This window comes from Pseudopipra pipra, chromosome Z (assembly GCF_036250125.1).
Source record: "Pseudopipra pipra isolate bDixPip1 chromosome Z, bDixPip1.hap1, whole genome shotgun sequence".
Taxonomy (NCBI): domain Eukaryota; kingdom Metazoa; phylum Chordata; class Aves; order Passeriformes; family Pipridae; genus Pseudopipra; species Pseudopipra pipra.
In genome coordinates, this window is record NC_087581.1 from 29,156,798 (window position 1) to 29,175,499 (window position 18,702).

The following is an 18,702-nucleotide window of genomic DNA, read 5'->3' on the forward strand; positions in this document are numbered from 1 at the left end:
TAAAAATATTCTACTAATAATCGTGATTAATGTTAATAAAATGTGGTGAATAGCTGATGCAGATGCCTGAAATTGCATACTTGTTGTTATTTACCCCATTCCTTCTTCTCAGGAACTAAATCAAACATCAAATGAAATTAAAAACATTGCCCTAATATAAAGGCTACGAAAGCTGATGAAAGTGTTAAATTTACGCCAGTTAGGCCTGTTATTCCCTACGATACCAGGATACAAGTATATGAAGTGTTTTCAGACTGTTAATACTCTGAAAAAAATCAGCAGAGTAAAATTTTATCTTTTAAGGTCTAAAGATTATTCTTTCAACCAGAGGTAAGAAAAGAGAGTTGGGCAAAAAATTGAAGGCGTAACTCCTGCTCAGTTAATATACTCCCCGATGTCAAAATCATAAGACAGCACATTTTTCAACTGTCTGAAAGAAAGTAAGATGCTTCATTTAGATGTTGGGTGTTTTTTCAGTAATGATCCAAAGTAGAACATGAAACAATCCAGAGAGATTATCACCTAATCTGCTCTTTTAACATATATAAGAAATCAAAATGTAAGTAAAACAAGCACTGAATAATTGAAGAAATGCATAACAGTAAGGGCCTGATTTAATTTGCATAATTTTTCCCCTAATAGTGCCTAATTAAGACATCAGTTTAAAAAAAAAAAATCCAACAGAACTCTGAGATTTTCTGCACTGAATTAACGCTAAGGACTTTTAATGGGTGTCTTAATTAGACTTTGTTATTCATGGAAATTTTACACAAATTAAAATCAGGTCCTGCATGCAACATTCCCAGCTGAGTCTCAGAAAAAGCGCTATACGGGACTGAAAGACTTTTAATCCACGTGCAATTTGTATTCTAAAATCGACATACTTCATGATCACTTTTTGGTTTAATTTGCATTAATATTGTAACTAACAAAAATCACACAGTTAGGATTTCTCTGTTCAAAGAAAATTTTAGTTTTTTGGACCCACTGTTTTTTTGTTGGTTGTTTTTTTTTTTCAACTAGACATATAGAAAGTCATGCAGCTGGACCAGGGAATTAGCCCATGGGGACAATAGCCACCATGACCTTCTGCACAGCTCAAAGGGTCTGTATCTGTTATTCAACATAGAAAGTTTGATTCAGTCTCAAGTTCTATTGCTGTTGTGTCCAAAATGAATGCTGAAAGGCCTGTCATTATTGATGAAAAACAAAACAAATGAAGCAAACAAACGAAGCCCAAAACAAAATGCTGTCATAGCAACCCCTTCATCCCTGATAAGACAGTCCTTCCAAAGGAAACTAACTCTTAGGAGCAGAAAAACCTGACCATTGTCTCTTCAGTTTACATTCCCAAGGCTCTTCCAAAAAACATGCTAAAGCACAAGCAACAGGGCTCCATAAGAGCCTTTCAGGCAAGGCATCGAAAATAAATAACACTCTGAGCAGCAAAGATTACATTACACTGAGATTGGAAATATTCCAGGTATTGACAGACCAAGTCTCAACTGCAGTTTATCCTATAGTGCAGATACATGCTAATGCTATGTGCTGGTGCTGTCATGGAAAGCAGTTCTGCACACAATCCTTCACAAATTACGTCACTAATGAAAAACATGTTAATTTTCTATATCAGACAAGTCTGAATAACTGAAGCTGCCAGCAACGCATCTGCTACTGCATGTTTTCTACAAAAGGAAGGAAAAAAGAATTTGTGGGTCAGTGCTGTGCTCACTCCAAAGAAATTTCAGGTGCCTATGGAACCAGGCTAGCATTACCTTGGCAGAGCTTATTTTCATTGCCAGCTTATAAAATACACCATGTCCATGTGTGTGCTTGGACATATGTATGTTTCAGCACACTCCTTGCTGCATCCTGCAGGAACTTTGCCTCTGGTGGCCCTGCATGAACACAGGCACCAAGCCGGCAGGAGGGGTGCAAGACCAGGACTGCTCTGTTACTGCTGCCAGGTTGTTCAGTCAATTAACTATTTTTCTTATGCTTGACAGAGCAAGTGGATATGATTACCCTGTAACCTTTATTCAACCACGATGAACAGAAAAAGTTGTATCGCTCATATATCATCTTCCAGATTTCTCTGAGACCAGAAATGGAGAGATACCAGCCTAGATGCCCTGGAATTCCTCATAGGATTTGTTTTGGAGGGTTCGCATCTTGTTACAGTACCTGGCTAGTCTGCGGACTGGACGGGTCGTAAGAAGGTACATAATTCTTCAGAGTATCCTGAGGATTCAGGTGGGGAGGATATCTGATCGTTGGATGAGAGAAGTAGCTAGATGGGGCAGGAGGGAGAATAGCTTGTGCTGGAAATGGCAATGGTGAAGGTGGAGGTGGAGTTCTAGTTGAGATGACTGGAGAAGATAAAATAAAATTAAAATTACTTCGCATCTTGTTTCTTCTAAAATTCTTCACCTCTGTGTCACAGCAAGAAAAATAAAAAGTCAGTTATAAATCAATACACCGCACTCCTGCTTTATGGTATTTTTATAAAGTATCTTACAGTTCCTCCCCTTATATCCTCCCAGGAAATGGAAAGTGCAACTGTTTCAAATTTGTAAATACTGTATCTTGTTTTGGGTTTATGAGTTATGCCATCATATTTTTTCCATTTTTTTTTTCTTTAAATAGTTATGGTTCTTCAGCATGAAAAGGTATTTCATTTGCACACTTTTATCATCTGGAGCCCAAATAAAGAAATCAAATACTTGCTTAATATATGAACCCCACGCTTTTATTCAAAGCACTCCAACACTGAAGAAAGTAACCAACCCGCAAGAAACAGTTAGTGATTTCTCACTGTATTGCACTCTATCTGCCTCATCTGAGGACAGGGGAAAATATCTACTTAGCAATATTGCTATGAATATTTGCTGACCTTTATGAAAAACCTAATGAACATCCAACTTCAGATCCTGGAAACCAATCCATCTAATAAAATTATCTCTGACAAACAAAAAGGTATCTACACTTTTTTTTTCTTTCTATTCTCTTTCTTTCCATCCCCTACAAACGTATACTTCTCCAGCTATAAAGTGTGTGCAGTGTCTAAACAACTGGCATTGTTTTCATAGCGAAAGGAATGTACAGCACGTCTTTCTGCCGCCCAGTTGTTGGTCCAGAAGTGAACTGCACAAGAACACAGTTTCCACCCTTACTACACACCAAGAGAGTATCTACTTGGTGTATTAAAAAAGAGCTACTAAGTTCAATAGAAGTGGAGAAAAGACATTTTCATTTTCATCAATGGAAAAGTGCAAAATCGAGTCTGTATAAGCAAGGTAAACCGCTCATGGTTCTTTACTGTATCAACACATGGTGCTTTTCTGGACCACCTTTCACATCTCTGTTTTTTTCAGCTTAATTTTTAAAGCTGAAATAGCTGGTTTTTGGGCACTGCTCACTGCCATAATAGAACAGCCTACAAAAATAAAAATAAGTTTACTATCAAGTAAATAGCTGACCTGCAAATTAGGCTATGACTCAAGTATGTATAATTGAAAATTATACTCTAAAGTTAATATAAAGATATACACGTAAGTATAGGATCAAAAATAATTTCTTTGGGGCAGACTCATTTTAAACATAGCCCCATCAAATTCAGCGTAAATATAAAATCCTATTTAGTGCTCTGGCATGTCGCAGCTGTGCAAAACAAACACAAATGTGCAGAAATCTATACCTTCCATTTCCCCCATCATCTCTGACGTGCTTGAGTATTTGCTGGTAGTGGAAACCTTACAGGGACCAGAATGAGCACAGGCCCATTTTCATAAAACAAAATAAGTGGATATTAAGAAGAAAATAATCTTTACACATTAATTGAATGATGGGAACTAGAAATCATGGAGAAATCATAAAACAGAAACTTCTCAAAGCAGAACTGCATGTAAAAGAAAAGAAGAAAGTTTTCAAATCTATTTTACTCCCCTAGTCATCCAGCTCTACTCAAAAAATTAAACCCTTTATATTCAGTTTATAAAGAGACATGATGAGATGCTGAGGGGACACTTCTGAGGACCACGTTCTCAACCAAAAAATCAGGGTCAGTCTCACCTCTAAAGTTAAACAGACCATGATGCGGCAATTTCCCTGTAGTTACTGATAAAGCCTCAAGACAACATGCATTCTGTCATATTACAAGTATACAAGTATCTCCTTCACACTTTAAGTGAAGTTTTACTGTGGACTCACTGTGGATTCCAGAAAATAGGTGTTGAAAAATACTTATCAGGACTCTATGTCTAAGCATTCAAAAGATGCACTGGTATTTATTTCATTGTGTGATAGAGAACATGGTTGTGACTTCTCTCGTGTATTAAACAACTGGAAGCTATTGGTATTTATATACAACATAGTCATAACAACAAAAATAAAAAAGAGATTTAGGTGAAAGGAAGAAATACAGAGAGAGTTTTCCTCTGTCAGTTTCTTCATGCAGTATACAGTTTATTTTATTCACTAGTTAATCCTAAATCCTTTTTAGTAACTTCCAGCAGTCAGATTACCTGAACAGTTTAATGAACACTCCTGCAAGGATATCATAACCTTTTCCATTTTGACTCTCAATCAGTGTTATAAATGGTATTAGGGCTCTAAGAAAGTCTGCAAAAATGCATCACAACCTAATTATAGGAAAGAAGAACAGGGAGGTTTTTTCTTCCTCCTCCATAACCCTCACCACTGTGTGCAACTCCTGGGATTCCTGGGTGGTGATGCTGGGGAAAAGTGCTCAATCTCGGTGAAGAATCCTGGGGAGAAGTAGGACTAAACAAAGGCTTTTCAGGTTTCTTCATTGTAGGAGAAGACATATCTGTAACAGAAAAACAACAGAAGGGTGACATTAGCTTAGAAGTCTGTCTCAGGACACATCATTTTGTAGACTGAAGGTATTTCTTTTCACTGTTCGTGCATAAATATCGTTTGGTGACCCAACTCCCCTATGACCAATAAACTAATTTTAAACTATTGCTTTCAAACTTGAGAATTATAATAATCCCATAACTGGTTTTTGTCCTGAAAAACAGAAACTACATTCCTTTCATACCAGACAAGTCAAACAGTGAAGAAACTTTGCTAGACACTTCTCAGCTCCCCAGAACATCACCAAATCATCTGTTCCTTCAACAGCCACTTAATTTTATTGCATTTTTTAATGGAACACCTACGCTCAGGTGTGCAGGATAACTGCCATACATATGTCAGTTTATGGTTTTCATTATTGTGTTACTTCAAAACTTATCCCTTACCCTTCCCAAAACCATAGTGAAACAATGTAACCTCCCTAAGAACAAAGGATGCTTTAAAATTCTCTATCTCATATTTTCCATATCTGAAGAAAGTCCTTCCCACTTCTTCCTTCCAGTTTCCCTATCAACAAAAACATCTCTTTAGAGCTAACTATGTGAAGATAACACATAGCAGGGACAAATGTATAATTTCTACCATGCAAGCTCACTGATATTTCATAGAGCTGTATTCTGAATTACTGTATTCTTTCTAAAAGTTTAAATTAATTAAACAACATTTGTTGGGCTTTGCACCAAATTATTTCAAAGTTAATTACAATATTTTTATAGGACACACATCAATACTGCATTTGGGTTCCATCTCAAATCAATGGTACTAACTCATGTTTAAAGAAAACGTAAGTTCTTAAGCACTTTACTGGACAGGAGCCACTTTGCAGCTGATTTTCCTACATGGGCCATGTAGCTTTAAATGGATTTTTGATAATTTTAATATCATACACTGGTACACTGTATTTTACTATTCTGGGACACATGTAATCACCTCAGAAGTCAGAGACAGGCCTGCAAAATGTGAATGTCTTATTGAAACCAAATTGGAGCAATACTTTCTGAACTGGATAAACATTAAGAGTGGGTTTTCACCCTGAAAATAATACTTAGAGCAGGACCCATGAAACTGAGGTTCCACTTCTCTGCTCTGCCCCGTCCTGCTGCCAAGCCCTGTATAGACACTAGCACCAGACCTCGAGCAGACTCTGGCTGTAAACCTCCATCAATCCCCCTGCAACTCCTGCAGTCCTCTTTGGCCCTGACAACTAAGTCTCGTGATTGCCTGGATACCCTGCAAAGTTCACATCTTCAAGAATGCTGTTGCAAAAGGATTCAGTTCAGCAAAACCTTCAGTAAGAACAAAGAACTGCTTACAACAGAGCAATTCAGCAATCATTCTGTTTTAACAGATGTCGAAGGTTGTTGTTATGATTTTATTATACTGATCAGTTGCAATCTAATGTTCTCAAAAACACTGAGTGCTGACAGAGGCATCTCTAGTTGTTTTTAAAAATTTGGTAAATCAGTTTTGTTGAGGAAGAAAATGGAGGAATATTTTTAATAGCTCAGCAGGCAAAAAAAGAAAAACTTGCCAAATGCTTACAGCTTTGTTGAATATATTCTGCTTAGCTAAGAAATAATTTTTTAAATTGTAACACTGAATTTTCTTAAGTTGAGCTTTGCACAGGTAAACCATGATAGGAATAATCCTGGAATGACTTTCAAACATTTCACTATGTTTGACTTTCTGCTGAAACGATAGCCCTAGCTTCTTCATATTAGGCTCTAGACCCATCAGGGTAAGAAAATTCCCACACTTCCCCAACAGATATGAAGTGTTATAGAAGTCCAGGACAAAATTAACTGGCTATTGTCTTTGTATTGTGGTTCTGTCTCTGCAGAAATGCTGCAATATTATAATCTGAGAAAAAAGATGAGTGTCTAATAGCTTACAAACACCATCTCTGACTACAACACTGTGGCCATCAGAAATTGTCATAGAATTTATCAGTGACCAAATATTTTGGTGACTCCACCACATATAGTCTATTGCAAAAGAGATAATGTACAAACAGTTTACTTCAAATTAAAACTACTGCACTTAAGTCTCCCTAATGGGGAAAAAAACCCCCAACAAATCAAACCAAACAACCATGGACTGGAACTGGAAAATCTTTTCCTTTTGTAAAGCTCATATTCAACAAAAGAACACATGAAAGAAAGAGCTGCTCATCTCCTGAAGGTCTACATATGTCAGCAGCTCTGATCTCTGGAATTCAACAGAGATTTAGTTTGATTGGGAACTGTTACTTCATTCAACACACAAAAGTTGTGTTTTTCAAAACCAAAATATTGTAAATTCTCAAAGGAAGTATGCTTTATGAAGTGCAATCTAATCATAATACCCATTAACCTCTCAGTGGCATCACTAATTTGAGATGAATACACTGAAAAGGTGATTGGTACCTATGATAATCCTAGCATTCACTTTAAAAATGTGTAATTCATGCCCCTACTTTATAGAAATAAGAACTGTAGCTAGCACAAAGAAAACAAAGAATAAATTACAAATCAAACTTAGTGAACTTCTCATACAGCTGACTCCCTTCTCATCATGGTAATGTGAGCCTGGAAAATAAAACTCAGTACTGCCATAAAAATACTTGTTACCCACCAAAACAGCAGCTTGTATGCTTGCCCAGCACACCACCATGGGATACCTTCAGAAGCCTTGTTATATATAGCAAAGCAACTGCAAAGAATAACTGCTGAAGTGCAGGCAGCAGCTTCTTTTTAAACCAATGCACTTTGCATTGAGAAGTAATTCGGATAGTCTTTTTCCTCCACAACAGTCACAGCTCTCCCCACGTGTCTGGCCATCATGATGGAGCATTCCTGCTCCTGCCCCTGCCAAGTAATACATAAAGCCAACAGGAGAGACAGAATAACTCTTTGGATAGGTTAGGAAGAAAGGCTGCAGCCATCTCCTCCTTGACCAAGAGAGAAAGCTTCAATATTTAAGAGGAAAACATGCGAGATATGTTTCTTTGGAGAGTTGCCAGTTACAAAAACAAAAAAGTGAGGAAAAAAAATTTAAAAATGCAAAGCAGTTTTTCAATGCCTTTAATTTTGCATAAGAAACAGAGCCTTTGAATACAGCACTTTAAATCACAAAATCACAGAATATGCCCAGTTGGAAGGGATGCACTATCCCCAAGAGTCACACCAAGAATCCTTAAACAAAGGTTGAGCTAAAGTGACAGTGAGGCTTCATATGATTTTACTAGTAGTTTCTATATAATAGAAAACACATACTTTTCTCATTTTAAAACACATCTTATTTTTTCCACATCATGTAATAAAGTCTAATAGCTACAGAGAACTTAGTTATATACTGATAATTACATAATGAATTACATAGTTAAAAAAAAAAGCCATTTGCCCTTATGATCATGTTAAGGTTTCAGGAATGGGATTCCAATCCTTACTACTTTGAGAATTAAAAAAAAAAACCAACAGACTTTTGGAAAAAAAATGTTAAACACAGATGAAAAGCAGAAAGAGGCCAAAAGCACTTGGACAAAGTTATTGAAAGGTCAACATTAATCAGATCCCTTGTCCCCTCCTGCCTAGAATTTTCTTCGAATGTGAAATTCTCAGTGCTGTTCCAAATCACTATTGCCTGTATTCTTATATTACTTTGGAGATGCAGCATGCATGCACCCAAATGGGTGGCATGTTACACATTTTAAAGCACCACATCAAAGTAAAAAGAGCTTATGCAAATAAAAATAGTTAAATCTCCTCATCTCCCAACAAGGTAAATCTGCCTATACAGGAAGGCAGAAGAGCTACTGTGAAGCATAGCATATGTAGCCTGTTCATCAGCAGCTTGCACAAATGGTGCTCCAGATGTATAGCTGTTCAAGACAGCCCAAGGCAACAATTTTGATCAATTCTAATGTGATAAAATGCTGTAGGGAAAGTGCAGAAATGTGTTTACATCAGCCTTTAATTAAACTGTTGTTCGTTTCCAAAGAACTTTAGGAAACACTAATGAGACATGAGTTTTGGCAATTTCCGCATCAGAGCAAAGACCCTCTTCCTCAGTCTGAAGCATCGTGCCATCCAGGCAATTCCTGGATGAGTGTCACCTTGGCACACCACTTGGCAAGGCCACCTGTTAGAAAAAGTCAGCTGGAATTGAGCAGTGATCCGGAGCAAGTTTAAACGTCCACCTGCCTGTTTCTGGACAGATGACCTGCTTTCTAGCTCACCACCACAACATAGCAGCTTCGCTTTTTTTGCTGATGACACATGCTCATGAGCAGAGTTAGAAGAATCGATAAAGAAATATTAACTATCTTTTAATCCAGTTAATTCTTGAACTCATTAATATATTTTCTACTGCTTAGTTTCACAAGTCCTTCTTTATAAGAAAGACTTGCAAACAACAATCTGTAAAGATTTATTTTACAACTTATTAGTGTAGCATCATCTCCAGAGAAAACAAAATAAAACCATATCCAATTTTATGTATCACCACAGCGAAAGAGGAAAAATATGCAGTCTACAGCACCTCTGTCAAGCTATAAGAGGCACCTTTTCATGCTACAGTTTTAAATTAATTGATCCTTTCCCAGAGGCAGTAATTAGGATAATTTCTGGTGTCAGGACACACTACATGCATCACATCCAGCTGGGCCTCACTCTCCCCTGCCTTCATCACGTTTGGTAGGTATGTACGAAGCACACGTGAAAACTTGGGCAAAATTTTAAATTCACATTGTATAGCTGTATGATGATGAAGAATCATAACAATTCCCATGGTGCTCAGAAGAATCTGTTTTGCTTTACACTTGTGCATGTGAAAAAGGAGCACAGACACTCTGAACAGAGTCAACATCATCAATTTTCAAATAAACTCAATCTGATTTCCTTTAGCATTGTAAGCATTATGTATTTCTCAGCTGTGGGTCTTAATAAAGCACCTAACAATGAATACTGACAGCTGAGTGACTTTAAAGCACAGCCATCTCTTACTTATTGGAAAAAGGCTTTGTTATATCTGTCCTAAAGACTTTGCACCAGGGCTGAATGGAAAGTAAGAATCCTGCAAATTAAAACATTTTAATTCATTTATCTTTTCAACAAAAAGAAAAGAAATGGGGACATATTTTTGTGAACAAATAGAAGAGAAAATCAGATGTGCCTGAAAAGCTGGGTGTCTGAGATACTTGGCGTCTATAGCAGAGAACGACTGGCAAGAGTTCCTATTCTGTATCAGACAGAGATTAGTCTTTGCAACTAGCTCTTCCCTTTAAGAAATCTGTGCTCTAATCAACGACTTGTTGATGTCTCATTGTCCTTCACTCTGTTTTATTTTGGACTAGAGAGAAACCCTCTTAAAAATTTATTTATTTATTTACATTAAAAAATCAGTTCTGGTAAACTATGTTTTCCTGTATGAAAAAAATCAACAAAATAAAACAAAAGCAACAAAAATTCACAATCAATTCTCTTCCATTAATTTCTGAGACATGTTTAGAAATACTCAGGGTGAAGGCCTTTGTAGTCACTTTTGAGAGAAACAGTGGGGTCTTACATGAAGATGCATGAGCAGCTGAGAGTGTTCTGAACTTTAGGAGAAGCCTGTGTTAAGGTTTGGTAAAAGCTGCTCACTTCACGTTTAAAAAACTGATCTCCATTTTATTTTTGCTCCTACATCAAGTGTGGAAAAGCATTTTACATATGAAAATTTTATACTAGATCAGAATATTTCAGTGTACAAAGATTTGATAACCTCTCATCTTCAAATCAGCCTACTTAGTGCCAATGTTATTTTCACAGGCATACCTCCTCTATTACACAATCCAGTCCACCAGACTGTGACACCTGTTTTCCCATCAGGAACCATGCCCAAGGCTAATTAAACACTCTGTCATGCTATTCTGCCATTTCACAACAGATAAGCCACTTCAATCTATTATCTTTTGTGATTTGTATTGAAAAACTTAGGAAGAGGAGCTAGACTAGAATTTCTACCAATATCATTTTCAGTATTGTAAGCTGTCAAGCAAAACAATAAAACAATATTTCAATTCAGAAAAGCTACAGTAAAATGACTAAATTACTTGCAATACCAACTGAATTATGTCTTTGTTCATTAGTCTTCTAATAAATTGCACTATTTTATTTTGTATTGCTCAATAAGTATTAATATACATAAGAGAAGTGATACAAGAACTTTCAGACAAATGAAACACAAAATCCTTTAAATGGTGTGGACATGTCATTCTTCTCATCCTTACCCACATGAACTTGCAGAATACTCTACTCCATTACTGACTGTCACATTCTGTGGGCTGTGTTGTTCTCAATTACTTTCTTTTCCTCAACAGAAAGGGGTTTGTAAAACAGACAGCATATTTGGGGAGGGGGAGGATAGGGAGGTGTGCTGGAAACCCAGATGAACCTATCTAGAAACAAATGCAGGATGCTTTTTGTTGGTGTTTGTGACTAACTGTATAAAGTTGGACAACTGAAATACTCCATTGCATTACTGATTATCCTACATTTTATGGACACAAAGCAAAACAACTCAGCATAGCTCCTGTTAAAATTATATGCACAAGCTTTTGGAAAGTATAATTCTAGTGCATGGTCATTTAAGTTAGGGTAATTAATATATGTTTCCTAAAATTACCTTTTGAAAATTTTTTCACTTTTAACAAAAGGCTTTTTATAAAACAAGGCATGAGGAAAGATAGGATGGTCAGATTAAAGCATAAATATTGAATATGTGTGCATCAAAACCATCCATATCCCAAAGTAATTTCAAAAAACATTCAACAGTAGGGCAAGACATACAGACCTAATCCCATAACAGTTGTTTGACTGCATCATATGACATGTAAGTAATTACCTACCATAGTGAAGATATTATTCCTATTTAAATTTGTATGTATTCCCACTAAGATTAGGCTGAAACTATGGCATGCTGTTCTGCAAGAACTTTGGGCAGAAATTCTTAGTTCCCATTCTTCAAACCCATCTTGTCACTCCTCACCAGAAGGCAACAGTAAACCTCCTAGGTAAGGTTCATAATCAGCATGACTATGATCTGCTGGCATAAAGCTGGCCAGCCTTCCTCACCTATCCTCACCCTCAGCTCATACCAGAAACATGACGCAGCTGTGTGAGCCCCAAGATGCTGGTGTCACCACAGAGACCATGGGGATCTGGGGTGTTGCTGCTGGAAAAAAGTGAGAATGTCTCCACCACCTCCACAGAGACCCACAGGGAGCAGCCGCAGAGTGCCAGACTACACCTCTGCAGCTTCTCCTGTCTCAGGTCTTCCTACAGCTTCAGACTCAGTTTATCCAACCACCTCTGTACCAACACAGCCATCAGATGTCATATGGGAAGTACTCAGGAGTAATACAGAACTCAGTGGGGTTGTCACCTGTTAAACATGGAGCACCCACTGCAAGTAATGAGGCTGATTTTGGAAACAGAGGTAAAAAGTATCAGACCAAAAATACAACATTGCTGTAACGAATATATATACCATCACTAACAAAGCTACATGAGGCTCCAAGAAATCTGCACTACCATAAAAACCCTTAAGCAGTTACAGTGTACTTTAGGTATTTGACTACTTTTTTATTTAACTTTACACTTCAGAAACAGACTGGGCCATTTTATCATCTATGAAGCAATATTGAGAGATTTGATTCCAGCAGATAGCTGTGACAGAAGAGCATTCTGGGAGACTGAGAAAATCTTATTAAAAAACAAAACAAATTAAAAAGACTTTTGAGTACATTTCAGTCATTTATTAAATTATCCTACAGAAAGTCATCCAGACTTCAAGGAAAATGTACAGCTATAACACCTCATTAATGCTGAGACTCCAAGGACCTTGGCTAGAAAATAAAGTCAACATTGTAACCGTAACTGCAAAAGTCAGAAAAGTATTCCCAGTTTCTAACACAATAGGATTAAAGGGGACTTTGAGATAAAATCATGTAAAGGAATGGTCTTGAATGGAGAGAAAATCATTAACTCATTTAAATATACTACTTTGATCAAGTTTGATACAGATTGTATGAAAGCAGTAAAAAAGAGGATCTTTTCAAATATATCTATCTATAAAGCATAGAAACAAAGAATTTATGAATGAAGACAAAAAAGGAGAGGTGCCCAAAAGAGTTTCAATATGTGGGCTAAATTACTTTTTTTCATCTCATGTATGTCACATAACAAAAAAAATTCAGTGAGGTACTAGATATCTATCCTTTTCATAAGTGAAGATATTCTGCACCACATCAGTTAAATCATACAGGATAATACATACCCTACAAGGTCTACTACAAGCTTATCGTTTTCAAAAATACTAATGAAATCTCTTATTCAGCAACATTGGGACAGGAAAATGACACATCATAGTTCCTGGGCAAATCTTGCATTAATACATGCATTTTATCACTAATTTCAATTAAAGGACATCTAGAGTCACCATCAAGGTAACATGATGTTTCCACAGAATAAAGTTCATTGCAGAATAAGTGCTATGCATACAAGAAAAATATGCTTTTGCACTTACATTTTTCACTGGTCTATAGGGGGGATCTTGAGTGTATTTCACTCACTAATCATGCATAGAAAACATTAATTAATAGGCCTTTCCACAATATATTTGTCAGAACAAAAGACAAAGAACCTGTAATGAGAATTTTTTACAGTGACTTTATTGAGCAAATAACAGCCATTTCCAGGAATGCAAAAAAAAGCAAACTTTTTTTGTATGTTTCCCACTGTATCTCCTACTCCTGTGTTTGTCTTTCTCTCTATTTCCAAATATTTCTTTACTCCTCATTCATTCAAAAACTGAAGTTTTCATGGGCTGAAAGTCAGGTCACTGCTCTGCCCAGAATAAAAAATTCCTCATCTGCTTCTCTGAATATGTGAAGATACTAATGAACAGGCTGCAAATTGGTCTAAAGCTATTCTAAACACAGAAAAAAAGTATAATCTCTGTTGCTTTACTTAACATAATTCCACTCAGTAATGGAGGATGTAAATTTTCTTGATGCACAAACACCTTCACTCATTTTGAGATAACATTTTGGCTATCCTGTTCATGCATTATTATTTTCTCTTTCTCTGTATTTTTATTAAATAAGCATTTGAAAGCGCCTTCATCTATTTTTCTATACTTAGTGCCTTTCAAACTTTAAGAATAAGAAAGCACTTTTCATCTTCATGAAAATAATATTTTACTTATTTTATGTACCAGCAGCTTTTCTTGCCGAATTGCCCCTATGGAAACAAAAAGTAAAGCAATTCCCTATTGGTTTTAAATTTGTTTTAACTATAGCAGCAGAAAGATTGATTTTTAACAAGTATACACAATGTTCATTCAATGAAAACTACCAATGTCTTGTTCTGCAACCAAGAAGAAAGAAAACCCAAACTGTCGCCTCCCAAGTATGACTTACTCACTAGAGCTGTGTTACTGTGATGCCTCTTTCAGCATCATAGCAGGCAACAAGCTAAGAGAAGTCATGGCTAAGAATCTTCTCTGGAAGTACACATTGAGAAGTTACTCGGTGGAAAGTACATCTCACTTTATGAAATTGAAGTTATGAAAGTTATGAAGTTATGAAAACATCAACTGGTAGCATTTGACTACTGTGCTAACTAGTCAAAACACTAGTTCACTAAGTTTATACATATAAGTCTATACTAGTTAAATCATAGAAAATTATATCTATTGAGATAGCTAGATATAAAATGTTTGTGTGTGTATATATTTCTTAAAGAGTATTTTGAAATAATAAAAAACACAAAGGCAGAAGTAACAAGTTACTAACAAGACATAAATTGCTTTCAAACAAGCTTTGAGATACAAGGATTTTGAGAACTCGGGCTGAGTCACAAACACAGAACTGCATTTATTAGACATTCATTAAGGTAAATGTTTGCAAGATGAATTAGTCTGCTAGATGGAGTCTGTGTTTCTAAAGCATTAACCTTCAGAAACAGCACCAGGAGCTGGAAAAAATTCCAAACCCTGTCTAACACAGGACACCAAAAAGCTAAGGTGATCTGTTACTGTTCTCAACTCCTGGACCACATTAACAACTTCCTCTTTTAGATCCCTCACTTTGAAAATTAGAACATCCTCCCTTGACGATTGATGAGCCAAAGGCCCAACAGAAGAGCCACTGGGAAGAATCCCAGGGGAGAAGGACTGTCCCGTGGATGGGGAGAAAGCAAAAGGGGACAAGTGTCCAGAAGAGGGGTATCCAACAAAGGGGGTTGAGACCTGAGAAGTGGAGAGTTCAACAGCTGCTGGCCAAACAATCAGTGAGGGTAGTCCAGCTGTTGGTGTGCTCGCATCTTGGCTCTTGACTGTTGGTAGAAGTGGGTGAGGTGTAAGAGAACTAACATGATGAAGAAACTATAAAATTCACTTCATTGTATATCGACATTCAGTATTTCTAGACAACTGGCTACTATGGAAAGCCACATGAATCAACTTTTATAACAGCATGCATACTTGATAACCCCTGTTTTATTTATTTCCAATGTACACATTTTTGTAACACTAGAACAGTAAAACAGATCTCAAGGACAGATACTGAAATTGTCTGCAACTATGTTAATGAACTTTGTCAAGATAGCTTTCAGAAGGAAAGCCACATACACATACACTCTGCTCCCCTCTTGTCATATTCCTGTTCCCTTAAAGAAACGGTTAAGGAAAAAGTGTCTGATTTACTTACACGTTAGTAAATCAAGATGTCCAACAACAGTTCTTAGCCTATTAGGTCCTAAGTGCTCTTTTATCAACTGCACTAGTCACTAATTTTTTATGTATTTTTAATAACTTCCTCTTCCAAATTGAGGTGGATTGGTTTTTTTTTTTTCTACCTGCATAAAATTTCTAAATTTATAAAACAGTCAGCAATTTTACTCATGCAGAAACTTATATTTATTTCACAAAGTCTTACTACTGCAGGAACTCAAAATTTTGTTTCATATGGAACCATGTAAAGAATTGAGTAACAGCAACCTGGAAAAAAGACTGGAAGAGATCTACAGCAAGTTATTTTTTAGATATAAAATATATTTTCTACTGATAGAAGTGTTAAGACACGATTCAGACATTTTTGAAGTTATTAAGACATCCAGTTGGAAGAAACTAAGCACAAGAGAGAATAAATAACTTGCACAACATCTCACAGAAGACACAGCATTTGAGCTCCTAATTGTCATGTTAGGACCCTACTTTTAAGTAATGCACCATTCTCAGAGATGACTTCACTTTCTGGGACTGTGGGATGTTTGAAGAATGGTTAATTACTTGGAAGGCTAATGGCAAAGAGAAGGTTTGGGAGAAATAGTTGCAGTTATAAACCTGCCTATTTGCTCTACCAGAAGACATCAAATCTGTCTCAAAATCATGCAAATCGAGCAAGGTTTATAAGTATTTAAGACAGTAAAAATAATGGCCCAAACTACAGACTCTTCCCACAACAACTGTATGGCTGTACAGTAAAAAAACACATTGTAATTCTACAGTATTTTTTTTATTTGTTTTTTAAACTGTTACATATACACTTGTGGTTGCATGTATTTTTAAAATAGTCACAAACTTTTTTGCAAGGCAATGAAGTAAACATCCGGGACAGTATCATGGCTTCATAAGATTTTCTTTTCTTCCATAAGGATTTATAATCTGACTTAAATAAATACAAATAAAAAATTATTTTCAATTTTAATTTTGGTTAATTAGAGGAAGTTTTATATTTTTATATCAGATCAGTAACATAATTCTTTGTGGATTGTCTTTATCCAAGTTTATGCCATTTCTAAACTTACTATTTTTCAAATACACTTACTTATTTCTGCCCAGAATTACATCCTCAAACAGCCAGCTCCCTGAAAATAGACTATAAAGTACAACATCTGGAAATCTTATCAAAATATTTTTGGCAGCAGTATAACAGGAAGACAGTTAACAGCAAAAGGACAAAATATGGAGTTTTGCAACTGAAAGCAGATTCTGGTATGAGCAAGATTTTGCTGTAACTGGGGTAGATTTACTTTACTTAGTTTCATGAATGCCAAGTCCTGGCTACATCACAAGTACTCCTGTAGTCATTTTGCTACCCCTCATGATGTGTGCTTCCTATAGAAGCTATGGAGATTACAGCAGAATCACTCCTCCCTAATGTCTACTCACTGACTAAACTACATGGTATTTGTTTTTGAAAACAATGAAAGGTTGATCTAACTTGTTCTACCCCACTGCAAATTTTCATCTGTCCTCTTTTAATCTCATTTATGTGGTACTCATTAATTTTTCTCCTGTTTTCTCTATCAAAATTGAAGATATCTCTTACACACCTATGAAACTCTAACTATGTTATTACAATCTGCTTCAGCTAGTATTGTTTTATTGTGTTTATTTCCAGTTCCAAACTACCACCATCAAGACATTTCTGCTTTTTTACAGATAGAGTTAAAGATATGAAAAGCCTGCATAATTAAAGAGTCTTTCAAAGCTATCTAATTGCAACTTCTATGAAAATACATTACACTTAGATATGGAGATGAAGAAATTAGATCTGTCTATCTAAGCTCAGAAGCTCTCTGTCAGGTTTGAAACTTAGACATGAAACTGAAATTAGTAACACTGTATCTTAGTATCAATCCCATTCTTCATTTTATTTCTCTTAGAAAAGTTAAAATTGCATTAGAGTGAAAGACAAGCTATCTACCCATAAACACGATATCTCTGCATAGTCTTATTTGTGGGTACTGTGGAAATATTCACATTTCTGATGCTGATGACCTTTGGACACTGCCTGAAGAAGCAGTACCTGTTGTGACTATATGTGTTCCCTATTGACACCATATGAACACAAATGTGAGCCCAAATGGCTTATTTCTTTTCATTTATCACTAACTTCATATGACATGTGGATATCCATAGGAGGGAAGTAACACCAGTGAGATCTCTGGCATAGGAACCACCTTCAAACTGCTATTGCTATTAGCTTTGTGTTTGCAGGAGTAAGGAAACAGAAAAAGAGGTTTTCATAAGCATCGTATCATGGTAAGATCACTGTGTCTAAAGGGAGCTTTATACAGATACATGCTCTTATGAATCACAGAATCATCATAGAATATCCTCAACTGGAAAGGACTCACAAGGATCATCAAAGTCCAGCTCCTGGCCCTGCACAAGACAGCCCCAAGAGCCACACCATGTGCATTGTCCAAACACTTCCTAAATTCTGACAGGCTTGGTGCTATGACCACTTCTCTAGGGAGCCTGTTCCAGTACTCAATCACGCTCAGGGTGAAAAATCTTTTCCTAATATCTAACCTAAATCTCGTCCTGACACAACTTCATGCCATTCTCTCGGGTCCTACCATGGGTCACCAGAGAGCAGAAATCAGTGCCATGAAGATGATATCAAGCATGTTACAAACTAGCAGCAGAACAAATATGCCAGGAGCTGCCACATACCCCTTCCCAGTGAGGCCACACATCAAGGACAGGCATTGCAGTTACCACCTTACAGGGTTTTTGCAACAGCAGGATAACCTCAGAAAGTGACTGGAGCCAAAAATAACCATTTAGGGGCAAAAGGCTTATGTTTCCCTCGAGCAATGGTTTTCACACTGGACAGTGGTGTATCTGTGCCTTTGCAGGAATGGAAGAACATCTTAAGGACAGAAAAAAACAAAATTCTTTATAGTGTCTCAAAGACAATCTCTCTGCCAAGGATCCAGTAAGATTTCACTAGGTGCAGTAGTTCTGGAAGACACAATATTCAGAGAGGCATGCCAACTCCAGGAAGCG

General features: G+C 36.6%; 1 protein-coding gene across 17 annotated transcripts in view; it reads right to left on the bottom strand.

Annotated features, from left to right (window-relative positions):
• NFIB (nuclear factor I B) overlaps window positions 1–18,702 on the bottom strand; it is a 168,743-nt gene that overhangs the window by 38,307 nt on the left and 111,734 nt on the right. For 10 of the 17 annotated variants that reach the window (XM_064641631.1, XM_064641625.1, XM_064641624.1 and 7 more), the window contains exons 7-8: window positions 4,697–4,828; window positions 2,185–2,432 (exon numbers count right to left, since the gene is read on the bottom strand). In XM_064641631.1, coding sequence (XP_064497701.1) covers window positions 2,185–2,432; window positions 4,697–4,828 — 380 coding nt within the window. The remainder of the gene's footprint in view (window positions 1–2,184; window positions 2,433–4,696; window positions 4,829–18,702) is intronic. The other 7 variants (XM_064641632.1, XM_064641628.1, XM_064641627.1 and 4 more) reach the window with 1 other exon arrangement.